The sequence below is a fragment of the Hylobates moloch genome, unplaced genomic scaffold, assembly GCF_009828535.3.
Source record: "Hylobates moloch isolate HMO894 unplaced genomic scaffold, HMol_V3 SCAFFOLD_20, whole genome shotgun sequence".
Classification (NCBI taxonomy): Eukaryota; Metazoa; Chordata; class Mammalia; order Primates; family Hylobatidae; genus Hylobates; species Hylobates moloch.
The window spans coordinates 34,820,292-34,838,824 of record NW_026652295.1 but is presented as its reverse complement, the minus strand read 5'-3'; the positions used below and the strand labels follow the sequence as shown (position 1 = coordinate 34,838,824).

Sequence of the window (18,533 nt, the reverse complement as noted above, 5' to 3'; positions counted from 1 at the left end):
CCTACAGGGCCTCAGAAAACATCCTCATCATTTGAGGTTCCAGGTCCCAGCGCTTCATCTCCTCTGCTCTGTCAAGTCTGGGAAAACCTGCCAAGCCTATGGAGCCTTGATTTGCTCGGCTCGGCAGTGGGTAGGTGGGTCCAGAGAGGAACCCACCCCAGCTGGAGAAGTTCATCTTAAAGGTCCAGAAAGCCACCTACATTGGGAATTCTGAGTAACAACACGAGAAACTCTCCAACTCCAGGTCCTCCCACTGCATTCTGAGACCAACCCCCTGCTCCCCCAGGTGTGAGTCACAGGGACCCGAGGTCCCTTGGATCTCGTCTCACCCCTCACCATGCCAGAGCACTCACCACACCGCGGTAAGTCGGGGGGATGAGGCCACAGTACACAGGGACGAAGCAGCTGCAGTATAGGGCCTGTGTGGAGAGAAGAGGGCTGAGATGGTGGAGGCCCGGGGCGCGGGGTGGGGACAGCTCACCTGTCAGCTGCTGGGCCACCCACCACCAGCCCGGACCTCCTTAAATCCTAGGTGAAGGTGCCGCACTGGGAAGCAGAGCTCCGAGTTCAATTCCTGGCCTGGCCTTCACTAATTGCGTCCTTGGTAACCTACTTAGTCCGTCTGGCCCTGATGTCCTAGCTTTAAAGCGGGAGGGGGTCCTCAATAGCTTCGGGGTTTCTTCTGATGCTGAACTTTCATGAATCCAATGGGATTCAACAACCATTAATGTGTGTCAGCCCTGGGCCAGGCCCTGGAAGCAAAGGAGGCTGAGAGGCCCACCCTTGGGAGTGTCCTACGAGAGGGAGCGAGCAAGTGAGTGACGGTGCAGTGGGGTGACAGGGGCTTGGTGGAGGTGAGAATGGGCACCGTGGCTCCACAAGAGGGGTGCAGGCAGGGTGGGAGGGGATGAAGGGAAGTGCCCTGGCAGGAGGGACTGGGTTTCAACAGCAGGCAAAGCAGGGTGGGAAGGAGGGAGGGGATCCCAGCCAGAGGGAGTGGCAGGTGCGAAGGCCCAGAGGCCTGGCTTGTGTGTGGTTTGCTAGGGTTGGCATGGTAGGAGTGGAAGGTGGGGGAGAGGGCTGGGGATAGAAAACTGCAGCAGTGGGCGATGAAGTCAGAACGGGGGTGGGTGTGAGGAGGCAGATCTGGAAGAGCTGGCTGCTGATAAACCCAGGGGGCCGTGAGGGGCGAAGGAGGTATCTGTGCCTACTGCCTGTTCATCCCTCATCCCCAGGATTACTGCCAGGCCAGTATGGGATGAGGATGGGGTGGCGAAGGCCCTGTATGTGGGGGAAGGAAGGAGAATGGAGATGTGGGATGGAGGCCATGCAGCTTAACCCCTTTGTCCCGAAAGACACTGGGACCTATCTGCGGCCCTCTCCAGCAATCATTATTCATAACTAAAATTCAAATTAATGAGCTTAGGGCAGTGCACTCAGGATTAGCATGCACTTTTCTAAGTGTTAACTGACTTGGTAACAATTCAATCCCTTATCAAGGGCCACTGGAAGAGAGGGGGCAGAAAGGAGACATGGGGGCCCCTCTCCCCTGACCGTTCCCACAAAGTGGGAGAATTCAGGGGGGATGCATGGCAGCCCAGCCTGGAAGGCCCTGAAGGAGCCCTGGGCCCTCTGCAGGTCACTCCTGGGCCTCTGGGAAGCTCCAGGCTTAGCGCAGAGGGCCCGGCGGGACGGCTGTGAAGGCCGAAGCATTGAGGGTGGCGGTCAAGCCTGGTTTGTCCTGGGCTTCTGTGTCCATCTCATCTAACACTGCACCTTGCACAGGGAGACACTGGGGGCATGAAGGAAGGGAAGGACTAGGGAAGTGAGGCAGGCAGGTGAGGCATCGGGCTGAGCTGTGGAGAAAGAGCAGGAGCAGCCCTCCCGTGCCCCTCCGTGGCCCTCCCTCTCGGCCCAGCCCCCTTGCCTCAATGAGTTCCTCCTTGGACGTGAACTCTGAAACCACCACGTTCTCTCCGTCCGTTAAGCGGGTGAGGCTCACATGGAGCTTCCCCGTGGTGACCTTGTAGGAGTCCTCGGGCAGGACCCGGTACAGAAACTGCCTCATCATCTGCACCATCTTACAGGACGGGGACAAGGGCCCCAGGAAGGATTTCTTCACCTCGGCCACACCCACGTTGAGGACTCTGAGGTACTCATCTGCAAAGGAAGCAGAGAAGAGGGGGCAGTCGGCGCCACCCAGTGGCCAGGGGCCAAGGGAGGTCTAGGGTAGTTTCTCCAACTCATCTCTGAATCCAACAAATGGGGAAACCAACTCATCTCTGAATCCAACAAATGGGGAAACCTGGAATTCAGAAGCTGGGAAAACCCCAGGAATCAGCCTGCTGTCTTGCACATGAGGGAAGCAAGATACTGAGGAAGGAAGTCGCTGGCTCCAGAGAGCCCAGAGCTAGGCAATGGTGGAGCTGGACCCAGGCATCCTGACCTTTGTCCAGGAGTTGCTACGTGACAGACACCTTCATATCAACAGTTAAAGGAACACTTTAGCCCAACCCCAAATAGCTTTCCCCAACTTCTTGTCACTCTGCCTGGAAGCCCACTGACAGACCACATTTTTGGAGTCCTGTATGAGATTCCTATTAAAACACTGGTGCAGTTGGAAGTTGTTCCCAAATTACTCCCTGAGATACTTGCTTAGTGCCCACTGAGTCTGTGGGCAGGGAAGGGGTGTTGGCCTTGGGCCGGTGAATCACGAGGAGGAGGTGAACTTTGTCTTGAAACCATTGCATCATCTTTCCTTTATGGCCCTGCTCCAGGTCTGAGAGGGAGATGACCCTGAGATATGGAGTATGTAAGGCTCGCCTGTGCCATGTGCTCAGTGGGAAGATGCGCTATTCAGGGGGTGGCAGAGGAGGGTGTAATCTTCCCCACCCCAAGTCCCCAGGATCCCACCAGGGAAGTCTGGGTTGTAAGCTTAATAAGGGCTAACTTGCTTAATTCCCACAACAATACTGGGAGGTAGGTATTTCTGTCTTCCTTTTACTGACCAGTAAACTGAGGTTCAGATAGGTAATATAACTTTCCCAGGGTCAGCGTCAGCCAGTTTATAAGTGGATAAAGTAGCATTTCAACTTAGAATGTGTGACCCCAGAGCCCAGGCTCCTTCTATTACACTAAGCCAAAAGCTTCTTCTGGAGCTGAGCCCACACCTGCTTTTTGCTGACCCCTGCTCATCTCTACCCTGTGCAAGCCTTTGGGAAAATCAGGAGTGAAAATAGCTCTGGAAAGGATTGCTAACTTTTTAAAGCAAACATTTATTTGTAAAATATGCTATAATACGCTATATGGAAGAACTTTCTTATAGTTAGTGTCATGTAGCAATGGCTACATGGGGAAGCTGTGCAGTCATGAGTTTTTTGCCATAGGAGGTAACGAGGCAGAGGCTGGACAAGTATCTCTGTCAGAGAGTTTATCAAAAAGATTCCTGCATGAGTGGTAAGGGCTAAGATTCCTTCCAACTTTGAGATTCTGGGATTCTCACAGGCACCTTGCAATATATCTGGGAAGTAATCAGTGTGCCTTACTCGCCTATTTATAAATAGAGCAGCTGAGACACAGAGAGGTTAAGTGATTTACCCAAAGTCACATGGCAATTTGAGGACAAGCCAAAACTAAAGATGCCCTACTCCTCTTGTGTTTTATGGTTTACCGATTATTCCACCCCAGTCCTCTAGGTGAGTAAGAAAAGAAGCTTCAGCACCATTTTACAGATGCAGAAACTGACACAGAGAAAAGCTAAGTGTCTTGCCTGAGGTCAGGCAGCCAGGCAGTGATTTTTCTGACTCCATACCCCACCTTCTTTCCCTGGGGTTTGGACTGATCTCAGGAATGAAGAGGCTGAGCAAGCCTGGGTTGCCTTGGTGACAGCCTTTTTTTTTTTTCCAACCTTCAGAGTCACAGCTGCATATGTGTAGTAGGGACCTCCCTGAGCAATGGAGCAACGTAGCTGTCACCCTCCCACAGGGGGAGGGTGCTCCTGGGAGGTGGAAAGGCCCTACAGTTTTAGTGAGGTTAGCCTTACCATGTGCCAGCAGAGGTAAACAGTGTTTGCCTTCAAGGGAGGGCAGCGGCTAACCCACTCACAGGTGATGTGATGTGGCAACTGCTCATTTGGATACCAAGGTGTTGGATCACTGCAGTCTCGCCCATAAGACCAGCTGGGATGGGGAGTCAAGCCGGGGCAGGGAATTCTTAGTGAGCAGCTTAACACCTGGCAAGGGTCAGTGGCTTTTCCCATGAGGCCTGGGAGCCAGGAAAGCCTGATCTCCCAGCAGAAGCCACCCCTGGGAGGGAAGCAAGGAAATTTGTTCTTATTACAAAAATCAGACATGCTTATTGTGGAAAAACTTTTAAAAATGCAGATAAGCAGAGAGAAAAAAATTAAAATGTCTCGGAATCCCTCCTCCTAGAGACTAACATGTAGTCTGTCTTCTTAAACTAAATATTTTATTTTTATTCATACTTATAAGGGGTCATACAATACACACTATTTGTAACTTGCTTCTTTCACCTAATATGTTGTGAATGTTTTTCCAGGTCAAGAAATATCCATTTATAACCTAATTTGTTTTTTCAAATAGAGTTTTGTTCTGTCACCCAAGCTGGACACCATGATAGCTCACTGCACCCTGGAACGCCTGGCTCAAGCAATCCTCTCGCCTCAGCCTCCTGAGTAGCTGGGATTACAGGCAAGTGCCACTACACCCAGCTAATTTTTTTATTTTTTTAAAAATAGGGTCTCGTTATGTTGCCCGGGTTGGTCTTGAACCCCTGGTCTCAAGCAATCCTCCCACCTTGGTCTCTCAAAGTGCTGGGATTACAGGCATGAACCATTGCACCCAGCCTATAACCTAATTTTAAAAGCAGTATGGAAAGCTGTTGTAAGGTTATACCATTATTTATTGATCAGGAAACCAAGAGTGGTTGGCTATTTAGTTTGTTTTATTGCTTTTCTAAATAATGATGCAATGAACAATCTCATGCTAGCTTCTTTATCCATATACTTATTTTCCTTAGAATAAATTCCTCGAAGTGAGAATGCCAGGTCAAAGGCACGCATATTTAAAGTCTTATAATGCTTACTTTAACGGTGGCTTTAGTATATTATTCATCTATAGTCAACTCTCACCTATTCAGGGGTGGGGTTGGGTGACAGGAACAAAACAGTGGACAAAATAATGCAAACAGTGTCGACATTCCAAAGTAGTCACATCTGAAAATGGTGCTATCTGGAAATTAGCAATGCTCTAGCCAGTCATGTCACCTGGGAGGAAGAGGGCAGGAAGTTTTCTGATTCTCAGTCTAGCTCTCCTGCTGCTGGCTGAAGCCACACACCAAAGGATTCTGTTATCTCTGCATCTTCTTACTTCTCTCCAGGGGTGTGTGTGTGTGTGTGTGTGTGTGTGTGTGTGTGTGTGTGTGTGTTTATGTGTTTCTGTCTGTCTTCAAAGTCTCTGACTGTCTTTCTCTGTGTCTCTTTGTCTCTGTCTCTCTCTCTCTCTCTCTCCTTTCTCTCTCTCCCAGCAACTAATCTGGTTAAACAAATCTATGCTGGTAGAAAGTTAAGTGTTAAGCACAGCAATTGCTGGGTGCTGAGAGAGGGGATAAATTTAGCTTCTTTATGTATTACCATATTTTCCAGCACCTTCTCCCATTTAAAGGCCTCCTTCAGAGCTGCAGGCTGCCAGGCTCTGACACACAGAGTCCCACATTAACCACAGCAAGGTTATTAGAAGCAGCACCGCAGACCCAATGTGTCCTGATCAGGGTACTCAAAGTTGACTGCTCCCACCCCTCAGCCCACCGTAGGCACATCCACTTCTGCTCAAAGGAGGGGATTCTCTGAGGGTAAATCTGGTTCTCCTCCTCCTCTCACAATAGCCTATCACTGAGTTTTGCCCATAGGAAGCTCTTCAGAAACCTCCCCTGAGGGCTGGAAATTCCTCCAGGGGAGAGATGGGCCATACTCCATGCCCACCAAGGCTCTCAGTGTGTGAACAAAGGAATATAAAAACCTGAGAGCAATGGAGATGCCCCCAAGGAAGAGCTACTTGACTTAATTACCCAATAAAAGCTTGAAGGCAAGATCATCCCAGATAGATGGATAGACAACAAGAGTTAACAATATTGATTAGTGTGGTCAGCTCACCAGGTTTTATGAGTCTAATGTGCCAAGAAAAATAAGTAAATAAGATGCTGGGTCAATGCTGGGTGTGGTGGTTCATGCCTGTAATCCCAGCACATTGGGAGGCTGAGATGGGAGGATCACTTGAGCCCAGGAATTTGAGACCAGCTCTGGCAGCATAGCAAGACCCCTGTCTCTACAAAAAAAAAAAAAAAAAAATTTAAATTAGCCAGGCATGGTGGCATGCCACTGTAGTCCCAGCTACTCAGGAGGTTGAGGTGGGAGGATCACTTGAGTCCGGGAGGTCGAGGCTGCAGTGAGCCATGATTGCATCACTGCACTCCAGCCTGGATGACAGAGTGAGACCCTCTAAAAAAATAAAACGTAAAAAGATGTTGAGACTGGGAGATTTTTGAATGGCACTTGGAAGCTATATTTCCAAGTTTCAGCCACTCAGAGAGTCTTTCTTTTTTAAATTTAATTAAAATTTTTTTTTTAGAGACAGGGTCTCACTCTGTTGCCCAGGCTCCTCAAAGGATCCTCCCACCTCAGCCTCCTGAGTAGCTGGAACTACAGCATGTGCCACCATACCAGATAATTCTTTTTATTTTGTAGAAACAGGGTCTCACTGTGTTGCTAAGGCTGGTCTCGAACTCCTGGGCTCAAGCAATCCTCCCATCTCAGCCTCCCAAAGTGCGGGGATTACAGGCATGAGCCACTGTGCCCAGCTGATCAGAGAGTCTTTCCGTGACTACATCCATTTCTTGGAAAGAGCTTAGGCTCTGGAGCCAGGCAGATTTGGTTCAAATCCCAGCTTCACCACATGCTATCTAGATCATCACTGGCCACTTAAATAACACCTTTCATCCTCAACTTTGTTGCCTGTAAAATTAGTACAAGAATACCTACCTTACTGGATTATGATGAGGCAGACAGCTTTTAAAGTGCCTGCACATAGTAAATGCCCAAATATTGGGTATAGCAATAATTCCTTATGTGACAAGGCATTTTGATGATTCAGACTCTCAGCCTGCTCATCTGAACAGGAGATAGTGATCCCTACCCCCACATCCTTATCAAGGTGTGGTCAGGCTCATGCATGGAATCAAAGAGCAAAATACGAGCTTGGAGTGAGAGGGTGCACCCCAGTTTCAGAGTAGTGTAGTCCTGACTGGGAGACACTCCCTCTCCTGTCAACTTGGGGGACCCTACAGATATAGTAGGGGGAAAGAGGGGCTAGAAAAATCACCAAAGGGGAAGAAAAGGGATAATTGTACGTGCGTTTATTTTATTTGTTCAGGTGGATAATGTTCCCCCCTTCACTAGGGCAAGGATGGTCTCTGTCTTGTTCATTCCTTTGTCCCTAGCACTCAATATAGTGCCTGGAATACGGTGGGCACTTAAGAAACATGCACGCAGGCATGAATAATGGATAAATGAATGAACTCCAGAAACTGAAGCGGGATACTGAGGTCCAGAGAGAGAAGTTGCTATTCAAGATGACCCAGAGGATAAAAACAGAAGGCTTCTCTTCCCCAACTCCACATGGCCTCTTGCTAAATGAAAAATCATAGAAAGGCGGGCACTTGGGGCTGATAATTTAAGCTGCTGAGGATGCCGTTCACAGGGTGCCAGAATTAGGTCTGCAGTGAGGGATGGATCTGCCACAGAGGATGGGACTGCGGGGCCCCATGCTCAGGGCGCACTGGTAGCCTAGCAACAACCTCTGGTTCAACCAATCACTGCGAGGCGCCGCCGCCGGCCCTGCTCCCAGAGCAGCGTGCGTGGTGGGCGCGCAGGAAGCAGGGGGCGCAGCAGCCCCTGGGGAGGCGCCGACGAATGCTCAGAATCCCTGCATGGATCACCTGAGAGTTGGCTGCTCCTAGCTGGTCCCTAATTGCAGACTGAATTGTAATCTGCGTTTTCCTGTGGGTATATCTTGAATACCCGACCCCAGCGTAATAATAATTGTTATCACCTTAACAACAATCGTTTCCCTAAGCAGGCTTTCCTACCTATTATCTCAGTTTATCCTCACAGTGACAGCCAGCCTCTGAGGAGCAGTGACCCTGATTTATTTACCATTTTATTTCTATGCCCTACACTGCAGGGGTATTGATTGAAAAACAATTTGGCTTGAAGCTACAGTGTCACTACTAGAAGGTTTACAGAGACTCTCTGGGGCAGTGAGTTTTCAGTAAGGGAGCCTTTGTTCAAAAGAAATCTTAAGTGGAAACCCAATATATAAAACAGCTAAAAATGTGGCTGTTCTGGGTTGAGGCTGTTCTGAGACTGTCCCATCGCCCCACCCACCTTAGGAAGGTAGCCCCTAAAACACTGCCCTGAGACTCCTAAGATTCTGGGATCCTAGATCAGAAATACAAGTCCCAATGAATTCTCACATTTTAAAGGTAAGAAATCCTGCCCAGGAAAAAGGTGAGGCTCAATAAATGTTGGCCAGATGGATGGATGGATGGATGAATGGATGGATGGTTGGATGGTTGGTTGGATGGATGGATGGATAAAGGAAGGACATACCCTAGGACCTAGTTTTTGTTTGCAGAAATAGAACTAGAATGTATATGAAAACTCTCATTTTTCTGCTCTGCCCTAAATGCATTATAGGCTTTCGCCAATAGCAAAACAACTCTGACCTATTCAGCACTTCGAACCAAACCAAACAAAACAATATTTTTAATGGATAATAACAATCCTCCACATAGACCTTCTTCTAACCCTAAGAGTTTACTAAAGAATTGAATTTAAAAGTTCAGACTGGCTTATATCCGATTGTCATGGAAACAGAAGTGTCTCCTGCTGATTCATCACCCATGCTCCTAGCAAGGTGTCCGCAGGACCGTTTGCTTGCCCTCAGATAGAGGGCCTGGGGCCTCAGCCCTCACCCCACTATGAGCTTTTCCCCCCAGAATCCAGGCACAACCTCCAACATCCCACTGCAGGTTCTTACTGATCACCCTGAGGTGAAACAGGCAGAGAGAGAATGCATCTAGAAAGCTCCCGGGAAATGATCATGTATTCAGGGCCATTGCCCCTGCTCTTTTCTCTCTGTTTTCTTTGGTGGACCCAGAAGTCCTTTTGGGGCCCTGCTCCAAGGTAGAAATTAATACTGCCTCTCATCTAGGCTGTGGCCTATCCTGCCGTACAGATTCTCCATGCACTACCAAGGGGAGACTGGGATGATGTTACAGCTGTGAACTAAGTCACCCCCTAGTCTTAAGACTCAGCTGGACTTGAGGTCTCATGGGGCAAACCACAGGCAATGTGCTCTGTCAATCCTGCTTCTAACTTGTGCTCCCACAGGGATGCATGCTAGACTCTGAGCTAGGGCATAGGAGGAGATTCTTTCTTTTTCTGTTTTTTCTTTCTTAATCTTTTTAGAGACAGGGTCTCACTACATTGCCCAGGCTGGACTTGAACTCCCGGGCTCAAGTGATTCTCTTGCCTCAGCCTCCTGAGTAGCTGGGGCTACAGGTGCACCACCATGCCCAGCTGAGGAGATTCTTCCTTACGTGGTGATTTCATGAGGACAGAGTTGGGTTACCCACAGGATTCATGGGTGAACTCCTAACTCAGGGGAACCAAAAAAGTCTGGAGGTTTATTTACCATTTGTTTGGCTGTCTTCCCCCTAGAATTGGAAAAAGAGCTCAACTGTCTTTCTTGAATTTGAGCCCAAAGTGAAGCAAAGAAAACAATGCTATTTTAATACTGTCTAAGTGAGTTGGTTTAAAAATGGATCCTCCAAATGCAGTGTGGAATCCTGGATTGGATTCTGGGACAGAAAAGAGACATTAGTAGAAAAATCGGTGAGATTCTAATAAGTCTGCAGTATAGTTAATAGGAATGTACCAATATTGATGTCTTAGTATTGGCAAATGGACCATGGTTATGTAAGATGTTAACATTAGGGGAGACTGGGTGAAGGATACACAGAGCTCTGTACTATTTTAGCAACGTTTCTGTGAAGCTGACATTATTCCAAAATAAAAAGTTTATTATTAAATTTTTAAAAATCACAGATCAGGCCAGGTGAGGTGGCTCACGCCTGTAATCCCAGCACTTTGAGAGGCCAAGGCGGGCGGATCACGAGGTCAGGGGTTCAAGACCAGCCTGGCCAAGATGGTGAAACCCCATCTCTACTAAAAATACAAAACTTAGCTGGGAGTGGTGGCATGCACCTGTAATTCCAGCTACTCAGGAGGCTGAGGCAGGAGAATTGCTTTAACCCAGGAGGTGGAGGTTGCAGTGAGCTGAGATCTTGCCACTGCACTTCAGCCTGGGTGACAGAGCAAGACTCTGCCTCAAAAAAGTTAAATTAAATTAAAAACACACACATACACACAGATCAAGCAAGGCTGTTAGGGATACAGTGCCTGGCACTCACAGGGGCTCAGTTAGCGCCTGTTGATACCAGGGGGATGGATTAACATATGTCACGTACATGAGTTGCTTTCCAAATAGATGTTTGTACTATGTAACGAACACATTCAAAGCTTTACCAGATCTTCCATTCAATGTTCTTCTACTAAAAAGTCCAAGGGATTGTTTGGGGAAAATGAATCTTTATCCATTTGGATAGAGAGGTTTAAATATGTAAAGCATAAGTTCCTTTGAGTGAGATGGAAGATACTGGTTCCAACATGGTAGTGGGAGTTACAACAACAACCACACAATGACACCATTTCCATAATATTGTATAAAAAGTCCTTTTGTATTTGTCACGCCACTTGATCTTTCTTTCTTTCTTTCTTTCTTTTTTCTTTCTTTCTTTTCTTTCTTTCTTTTCTTTCTTCCTTTCTTTCTTTTTCTTTCTCTTTCTTTCTTTTCCTTCCTTCCTTCCTTCCTTCTTTCCTTCTTTCTTTCTGTCTGTCTATCTTTCTTTGACAGAGTTTCGCTTTTATTGCCCAGGCTGGAGTGCAATGGTGCCATCTTGGTTCACTGCAACCTCCCCACCCCCTGGGTTCAAGTGATTCTCCTGCTTCAGCCCCCCGAGTAGCTGGGATTATAGATGCCTACCACCATGCCCGGCTAATTTTTGGTATTTTTAGTAGAGACAGGGTTTCACCATGTTGGCCAGGCTAGTCTCAAACTCTTGACCTCAGGTGATCCATTTGCCTTGGCCTCCCAAAGTGCTGGGACTACAGGCATGAGCCACTGCACCCAGCCAGATCTCACTTTCTTAACCAACGTATAAATAATTGCTTGACCCATGGAGTGTAACAAGAAAGCTGTCATGTTGCTTGCAAAGCAATTTCTGAAATCACAATTAGAGAGGATGTAGAATGTAGACATTTAGAGAAATCCCAGTCTTGGCTCTGTTGTATAAACCTGGGAAAATTATCTAATCTCTAAATCCCTCTTTCCTCATTTGTAAAGTGAGTATAAATATAGTATCTGCTTCATAGGGTTGTGAGGGGATTAGAGTAAACGATGCATATGAAGCACTTAGCACGGGACCTGGCACATTCTAAGTGCTTGGTAAATAGCTGTTATTCGAAATACACTAAGATGTGAATTTGAGCAGAATACATTTTTACAGAAAACACTGCCATCTCAGCTAACTAATTTGGGGAGTGATTTTTAATGAAGACATTTTGATTCTGAAAGTGTACCCAGCAGCCAGGACTGAAATCCAAGTTACATCTGGGCAACATATACACGTACACACCCACTCACACTCACCCACACACCTGCAACAGGAAAAAAATAGAGGTTCTCATTCATGTATTAAGGAACACTGGAGAGACTTCCAGCTCCTGTAGTATGGTGGGCTGAGCTAAAGAGGAACCTTTCTAGCTTCAGAAACAAGAGATCAGGTGCCATGGCTCATGCCTGCAATCCCAGCAATGTGGGAGCCGGAGGCAGGCAGATTCATTGAGGCCAGGAGTTTGAGACAAATGTGGGTAACATACTGAGACCCTGTCTTTACAAAAAAATTAAAATATTAGCCAGACATGGTGGCACGTGCTTATAGTCCCAACTACTCAGGAGGCTGAAGCAGGAGGATCGCTTGAGCCCAGGAATTCAAGGTTACAGTGAGCTATGATGGTGCCTCTGCACTCCAGCCTAGGTGACAGAGAGAGACCCTGTCTCAAACAACAAAAACAATAACAACAAAAAGCCCAATATTAAATACAATATAAAACAAAGTTGTAAGACATGGTTGAACTCACAAGAAAGGAAGAAATGAAGAGGGAACTGAAAGCCAGTGGCATGAGAAGGAAAGCTGATGATGTGGTAACTGCAGGGACTGTTATCAGACAAGAAACTGGCAGGGACAGGGACTACATTCTTGGGCTGGGTGAACTGAGACCTCTGCTTAAAGCTAGGACCCTCCAAAGGCTGCTGGGCTATTACAAGGTGCCAGTGGCTTGTGTCTGCCCAGGGATCTGGGTGAAAAAACACAGTCTCCCATAAAAAATGAAAGACCCAAATCTGTATTACATATGGTTTAGAGCTTGAATCAATACAACCTACAGAGTAATTAACATGAAAATTGGTCCCAAGTCAGCAATAATCCTAGGGTGTTTGGCTGGAGCCAGTGCATACTAGCTGAGATGGGTCCTTCCACTGCTGGGGCCACACAGAATTCCCACAGAAAAACCAAGTCCTTGTGCAGATGAGCTTACAATTGCCATGAAAAACATTGCTCAGACCAGGCTGGATTCCAGTCGTCTTTGTTTTTGTTTTTGTTTTAGTTTTTTGAAATGGAGTCTTGCCGTGTTGCCAGGCTGGAGTGCAGTGGTGCAATATTGGTTTACTGCAACCTCTGCCTTCCGGGTTCACACAATTCTCCTGCCTCAGCCTCCCGAGTAGCTACGACTACAGGCACGCGCCACCATGCCCAGCTAATTTTTGTATTTTTAGTAGAGACAAGGTTTCACCGTGTTGGCCAGGATGGTCTTGATCTCCTGACCTCGTGATCTGCCCACCTCGGCCTCCCAAAGTGCTGGGATTACAGGCGTGAGCCACCACACCCAGCCTGTTTGTTTTAATAAAGTTTAATTTGTTCTCTGGGACATTCTTGACTTTGGAAAGTGCTGCTTTATCTATGCTTTTCTATTTCAAGGTAATTTTCTTTTCACGTATTCACCCATTCATTCAACATTCATTCTTCAAAGACTTATTTTGTGACTAATATTTGCCAAGCACTGGGCCAGGAATGCATCCATGACTTCTTTTGTCTTTCACCATAATGTCCAAGGGATGTGTTTCCAATTACCCAAGTTACAGATGGCAAAACCAAGGGCAAGATGGGTCCCTGGACAGCCAAGAACCCACGGAACTTGGGGGCAGAGTTGGAAGTTCAGCCCTAGCCCTCCTCCTTCCTGGGAACTCTATTCTCCACTAATCCTGGCTATGTCTCATTCTTCAACTGAGTGACGAAGATAGGTGCATGAGTGACCAAGGAAAGGAGTTACTAAAGCGAGGTTCTCACAGAGGAAACCTTGACTCTCCAGTGTCAGCCCCAGTGGACCAGAATACACCTTGAGCCACCTACCAATGACAATAACCAGCCAGCCTCAGCTCCAGGGCCTCAGGAGAATTTCAGTCACTGGGCGGGCAGGAGCTGCCGAAGATAGCACTGGCCCTAGTGTGGGAGGCTGACCAAAACGCTTCTCCAGTGCTCTGTCTCCATGGGAGGAGTTGTGCTGGGTCCTGTTGTGCACACATTTGCGGGGCAGGGGGCAAAACACATGGCTCCTCTCGACCTCTCATGTTTTGCAAGATCCCTTTGAAGCCTGTTTCCTGCCCTGAGGAACAATCCATCTCCCCTTCTGAGAACACAAGCATGTTTGCACCGGGGGGCAACTACAGACCTCTCAGCCTGGAACTCTCTTCCCTCAGTGCACGTGGCTCTCTCCCTAGCTTCATCCACCTCAGAGGGGCCTTCCCTGGCCAGCCCACCCAACACTGTGCCCTTGTGTCATTCTCCCATCCTTCCCCTGCTTTATCTTCTCCTTTGAGCACGCATGCTGACCTTTTTTATATGCTTAATTTTCTATGGTTTAATTTCACCAAGAGAATATCAGCTTCACGAGGGTGGACATCCACTGCTTTGCTCACTGCCAGATCCCCAGGACCTAGAATGAATGAGCGAATGAATGATTTATTTCATCACCGTAATTCAGCCAAAATCTGATCCTCAACCTCCTTGTCTGCATCTTGAGGGAACTGGGCTCAAACAGTTAAAAGAAATTACTGAAAGATTTTCTTTACATATAATTTTAGCAAGATCCCCCATGGATAAGATGGACAACAGCGGGGCTGTACTAGTGCAGCTGGGGCTTCAGATGTGTCTGTCCCCTGCTTTTCCTCCCCATCTGCAGAACGCTAAGGATCCCTGGAACACAGTTTGGAAACTACTGGCCTAAGTGAGGTCTGCCTCCAACTAGTCACTTTCTCTCCCAGGGTCTAAATACAATTATCTGCAAAATGAGGGAGCTGGACTTACTGACCTTGACACTGCAACATTCTAGTGTTATATCTCATATCCATAACTACAGAAAATTATCCAAGAGCCAGGGAAACTACAAAATACAAATAGCAAAGACACATTCAGTGTCACACTGGCCAATAGCCAGCAAACACCAGGAGTTTATCAAGGAGTTCTTGTTTTATGAGCAGTTTGTGGGAGCCACAGGACCCACAAGGTCTCAGATTGCTCAACCAACCTAGTTGATGAAATGAGACACCGTATCTGAAACAGTTAAGACCATACAACATCAAATGCTAGAATATGTGGGCAGATTTTATGGGCAAACTAGACATCATGGAAAAGAGAGATGGAGTGGGGTAAAATGGGATGGTGTCTGGGGAGGAGGTTTTCTCTCTGAAAGGGGGACAGAGGGTCATTCTAGGCAGGAGACACAGTAGGTGCCATGGTGCATTTCCCAGGCCCCCTGCTGCAAGACCGAGGCACTCATGCTCCCACAGCCAGGGGGCAGCTGCTGGTGGGCCAGAGCTGAGCCCTTTCCCAGACAACAAACTGGACTTGGCTTTGTGATTGTTTGTTTGTTTGTTTGTTTGTTTTTAGAGACGTGGTCTCACTCTGTCACCCAGGCTGGAGTGCAGCGGCACAATCGTAGTTCACTGCAGCCTCAAACTCTTGGGCTCAAGTGATCCTCCCACCCCAGCCTCCTGAGTAGCTGGAACTATAGAGATAGGTCACCACACCTGGCTAATTATTTTATTTTTTGTAGAAACACAGTCTCACTTTGTTACCCAGGCTAGCCTCAAACTCTTGGCCTTAAACAATTCTTCCGCCTCAGCCTCCCATAATTCTGGGCTCACAGGCAGGAGCCACTGCACCTGGCCAACTTTGTGATTAGGAAGTCATGGTCTTGGTTTCAGGCAGGGGCAGAGTTTCTCCAGGATCCTCATGCCATTGATTATGGTTGTTGCAACAGAGACTGCTGGTTGTCCCCAATACCCATTCTCCCCTTCTTCCTTTGTAATTGAACCTCCAATTTTTAGCTGGCCACGTGGCCTCCCAAAATAAAGTCTACATTTCCTGGGTTCTCTTGCAGTCAGGTGTGACCATGTGACTAAATTCCAATCCATGGGATGTAGCTGACGGGACATGTGTTACCTCCAAGTCCTGCTCTAAAAGACTGTGCCCTTCCCTTTTCCCTTTCCCACTAGCTGGAGATATGGCAGGGGACACTTGGACCACAGGAAAGGCAATGCCTTTCAACTCCCGATGTCAGTTGACTTGCACTGTTTACCATGCTCTGGAGGCATCATGTTTCCCCACTGTGTGGCTTTGTCGTGTTGTCATGCTATGTCCTTGCTGGAAGCCTTGGTTCCTGCCCAACCTGTCTCTACCTGTCCAACTTCTACTCACATTTCAAGCATGGACTAGCTCAAATACTGCTTCTATGAGGCCTTCCATGTTTGGAAGTGTTTTCTCCATTCCTCTGCACTCCGATGCCTTATAATTCTCTAACATTCAATAGGAGCTTTCTTGCATTATAACTGTTTGGTAGCTGCCTTTAAGTTTGAGTGGACTGTAAGCTCCTTGTAGCAAGATCAGAGTTTCATTTTGTGTTATATCTTCGCATCCTCTGCAGGGCCTAGTATGTGATCAACTAACACGGAAGGAAGAAAGGAAGCAAGGAAGGAAGGAAGGAACGAAGGAAGGAAGGAAGGAAAGAAGGAAGGAAGGAAGGAAGGAAGGAAGGAAGGAAGGAAGGAAGGAAGAAGGAAGGAAGGAAGGAAGGAAGGAAGGAAGGAAGGAAGGAAGGAAGGAAGGAAAGAAGGAAGGAAAGGACGGACAGACTGGCTCGCCAGTTTTTTACGGGGAGAAAGGTGCCAAGAAGTAGCTTAAGTGGGAGTAGGGTTTTAAGTCTGCCAAATCACTATTCTTCGATAAGAAACATTTTATTTTTCAAAATTATGCAAATGCAGCTTCAAGGCATGTTTCCAACCCCACTTCTGACAAGATTGGAAATTCTGGATCCCCCAGTGGCAATCACAGAGACCACCCCTCTTAGGTGAATGAACGGATTAATGAAGGTTACCACATCTCTAGTAAAAACCAGGCACTATGTTAAGTGCTTTTACAACATTTTCATGTGCCTTGAACTGGCCTAGTCACAGAACTGAGCATACACGCCAGAAGAAGCACCTCTGCCACCTTAGCTTTCACAAGAAAAAAACACAGGATCTCAGGACAGAAAATCCCCAAACTGGCTACAGAAGTAGGGACATGGCCTTGAGGAGAGCCTCAGAAAATGCTAACTGGGTGCAGTGTCTCACGCCTGTAATCCCAGCACTTTGGGAGGCCGAGGTGGGTGGATTGCTTAAGGTGAGGAGTTCGAGACCAGCCTGACCAACATGGTGAAACCGTGTGTCTACTAAAAATACACAAATTAGCTGGGCGTGGCGGTGGGTGCCTGTAAGCCCAGCTACTCGGGAGGCTGAGGCAGGAGAATCTCTTGAACCCAGGAGGTGGAGGTTGCAGTAAGCTGAGATCACACCACTGGATGCTAGCCTGGGCAACAGAGCAAGACTCAGAAAGAGAAAGAAGAAAGAAAGAAAGAAAAGAAAGAAAGAAAGAAGAAAGAAAGAAAGAAAGAAAGAAAGAAAGAAAGAAAGAAAGAAAGAAAGAAAGAAAGAAAGAAAGAAAGAGAGGGAGGGAGGGAGGGAGGGAGGGAGGGAGGAAGGAAGGAAGGAAGGAAGGAAGGAAGGAAGGAAGGAAGGAAGGAAGGAAGAAAGGAAGGAAGGAAAGAAAATGGCATAGGTGAAAAAGATCCCATTTCCCATAGCAATAAAAAATAAAACTACAAGGGAAAAACAAATCTAATAAAACACACAAAATCTTTACTGAAGGATAAAAAAAGACCAGAATAGAAAGATCAACTATATTTATAAACGGGAAATGCAATTTCAGTCGAAAGCCCAGCAGAGCTTTTCACATGGGGCGGGGAAAGGGCCAAACATAATGGAGGCAACATTTGAAGACGACAAAAGGAGGAGAAAGAGGAGGAGATTGCTTGTCATATGTGATGAACCCTTTATTATAAGACTATAATGATTAAAGCAGAAATAGACAAATTAGCCAACAGAATAGAAGAGACACTTGAATATTCCAGAAGCAGCATTTCAAGTAAGTGTGGAGATAGCCTCTAATTGGCTATCACATGGCAAAACAATTTAAAAATTAGATTTCTACCTCAACCATTAACAAAATAAATTCCTGAGGAATTAACCTAAATATGAAACTTTTAAAACTTTTGAAAGACAATTTAGAAGAAATCATTGTAATAAAGATATTCTAAAACACAAATTATAAGAGGATGGCCAGGTGCAGTGGTTTACGCCTGTAACCCTTGCAATTTGGGAGGCTGAGGAGGGAGGATTGCTTGAACCCAGGAGTTCAAGACCAGCCTGGGCAACATAGTGAGGCCCTGGCTCTACAAAAAATTTTTAAAAATTAGACGGGCATGGTGGCACGCACCTGTGGTCCCAGCTACTCAGGAGGCTGATGTAGGAGGATCACTTGAGCCTAGGAGTTCGAGGCTGCAGTGAGCCATGAATATGCCACTGCACTCCGATGTGGTGCCAGGATGAGACCTAGTCTCAAAAACAAAACAAAACAAAACCCAAGTTGTAAGATGAAAAGATGGATGCATTTGACAGCATTAAAATTAAAATCTGAATAACAAAAGACATCAAAGCAAAATAAAGATACAAGAAATGGAGTGGGAAAAGAGAGGTGCATTGTGTGTAACTGGTGAATGATAAGTGTACAGAATATATAAAGAACACCTATACCTTAAAGGAAAAAGATAACTCAGTAGGAAAAAAACAGGGAAAGGTGGTGAGCAGGCAAAGTACAGAAGAGGAAACGTCTAGTGGTCAATA

General features: G+C 46.9%; 1 protein-coding gene across 1 annotated transcript in view; it reads right to left on the bottom strand.

Annotated features, from left to right (window-relative positions):
• Positions 1–18,533, bottom strand: part of PNPLA1 (patatin like phospholipase domain containing 1) — a 43,856-nt gene that overhangs the window by 20,564 nt on the left and 4,759 nt on the right. The window contains exons 2-3 of the mRNA XM_032140733.1: positions 1,928–2,160; positions 354–419 (exon numbers count right to left, since the gene is read on the bottom strand). Coding sequence (XP_031996624.1) covers positions 354–419; positions 1,928–2,160 — 299 coding nt within the window. The remainder of the gene's footprint in view (positions 1–353; positions 420–1,927; positions 2,161–18,533) is intronic.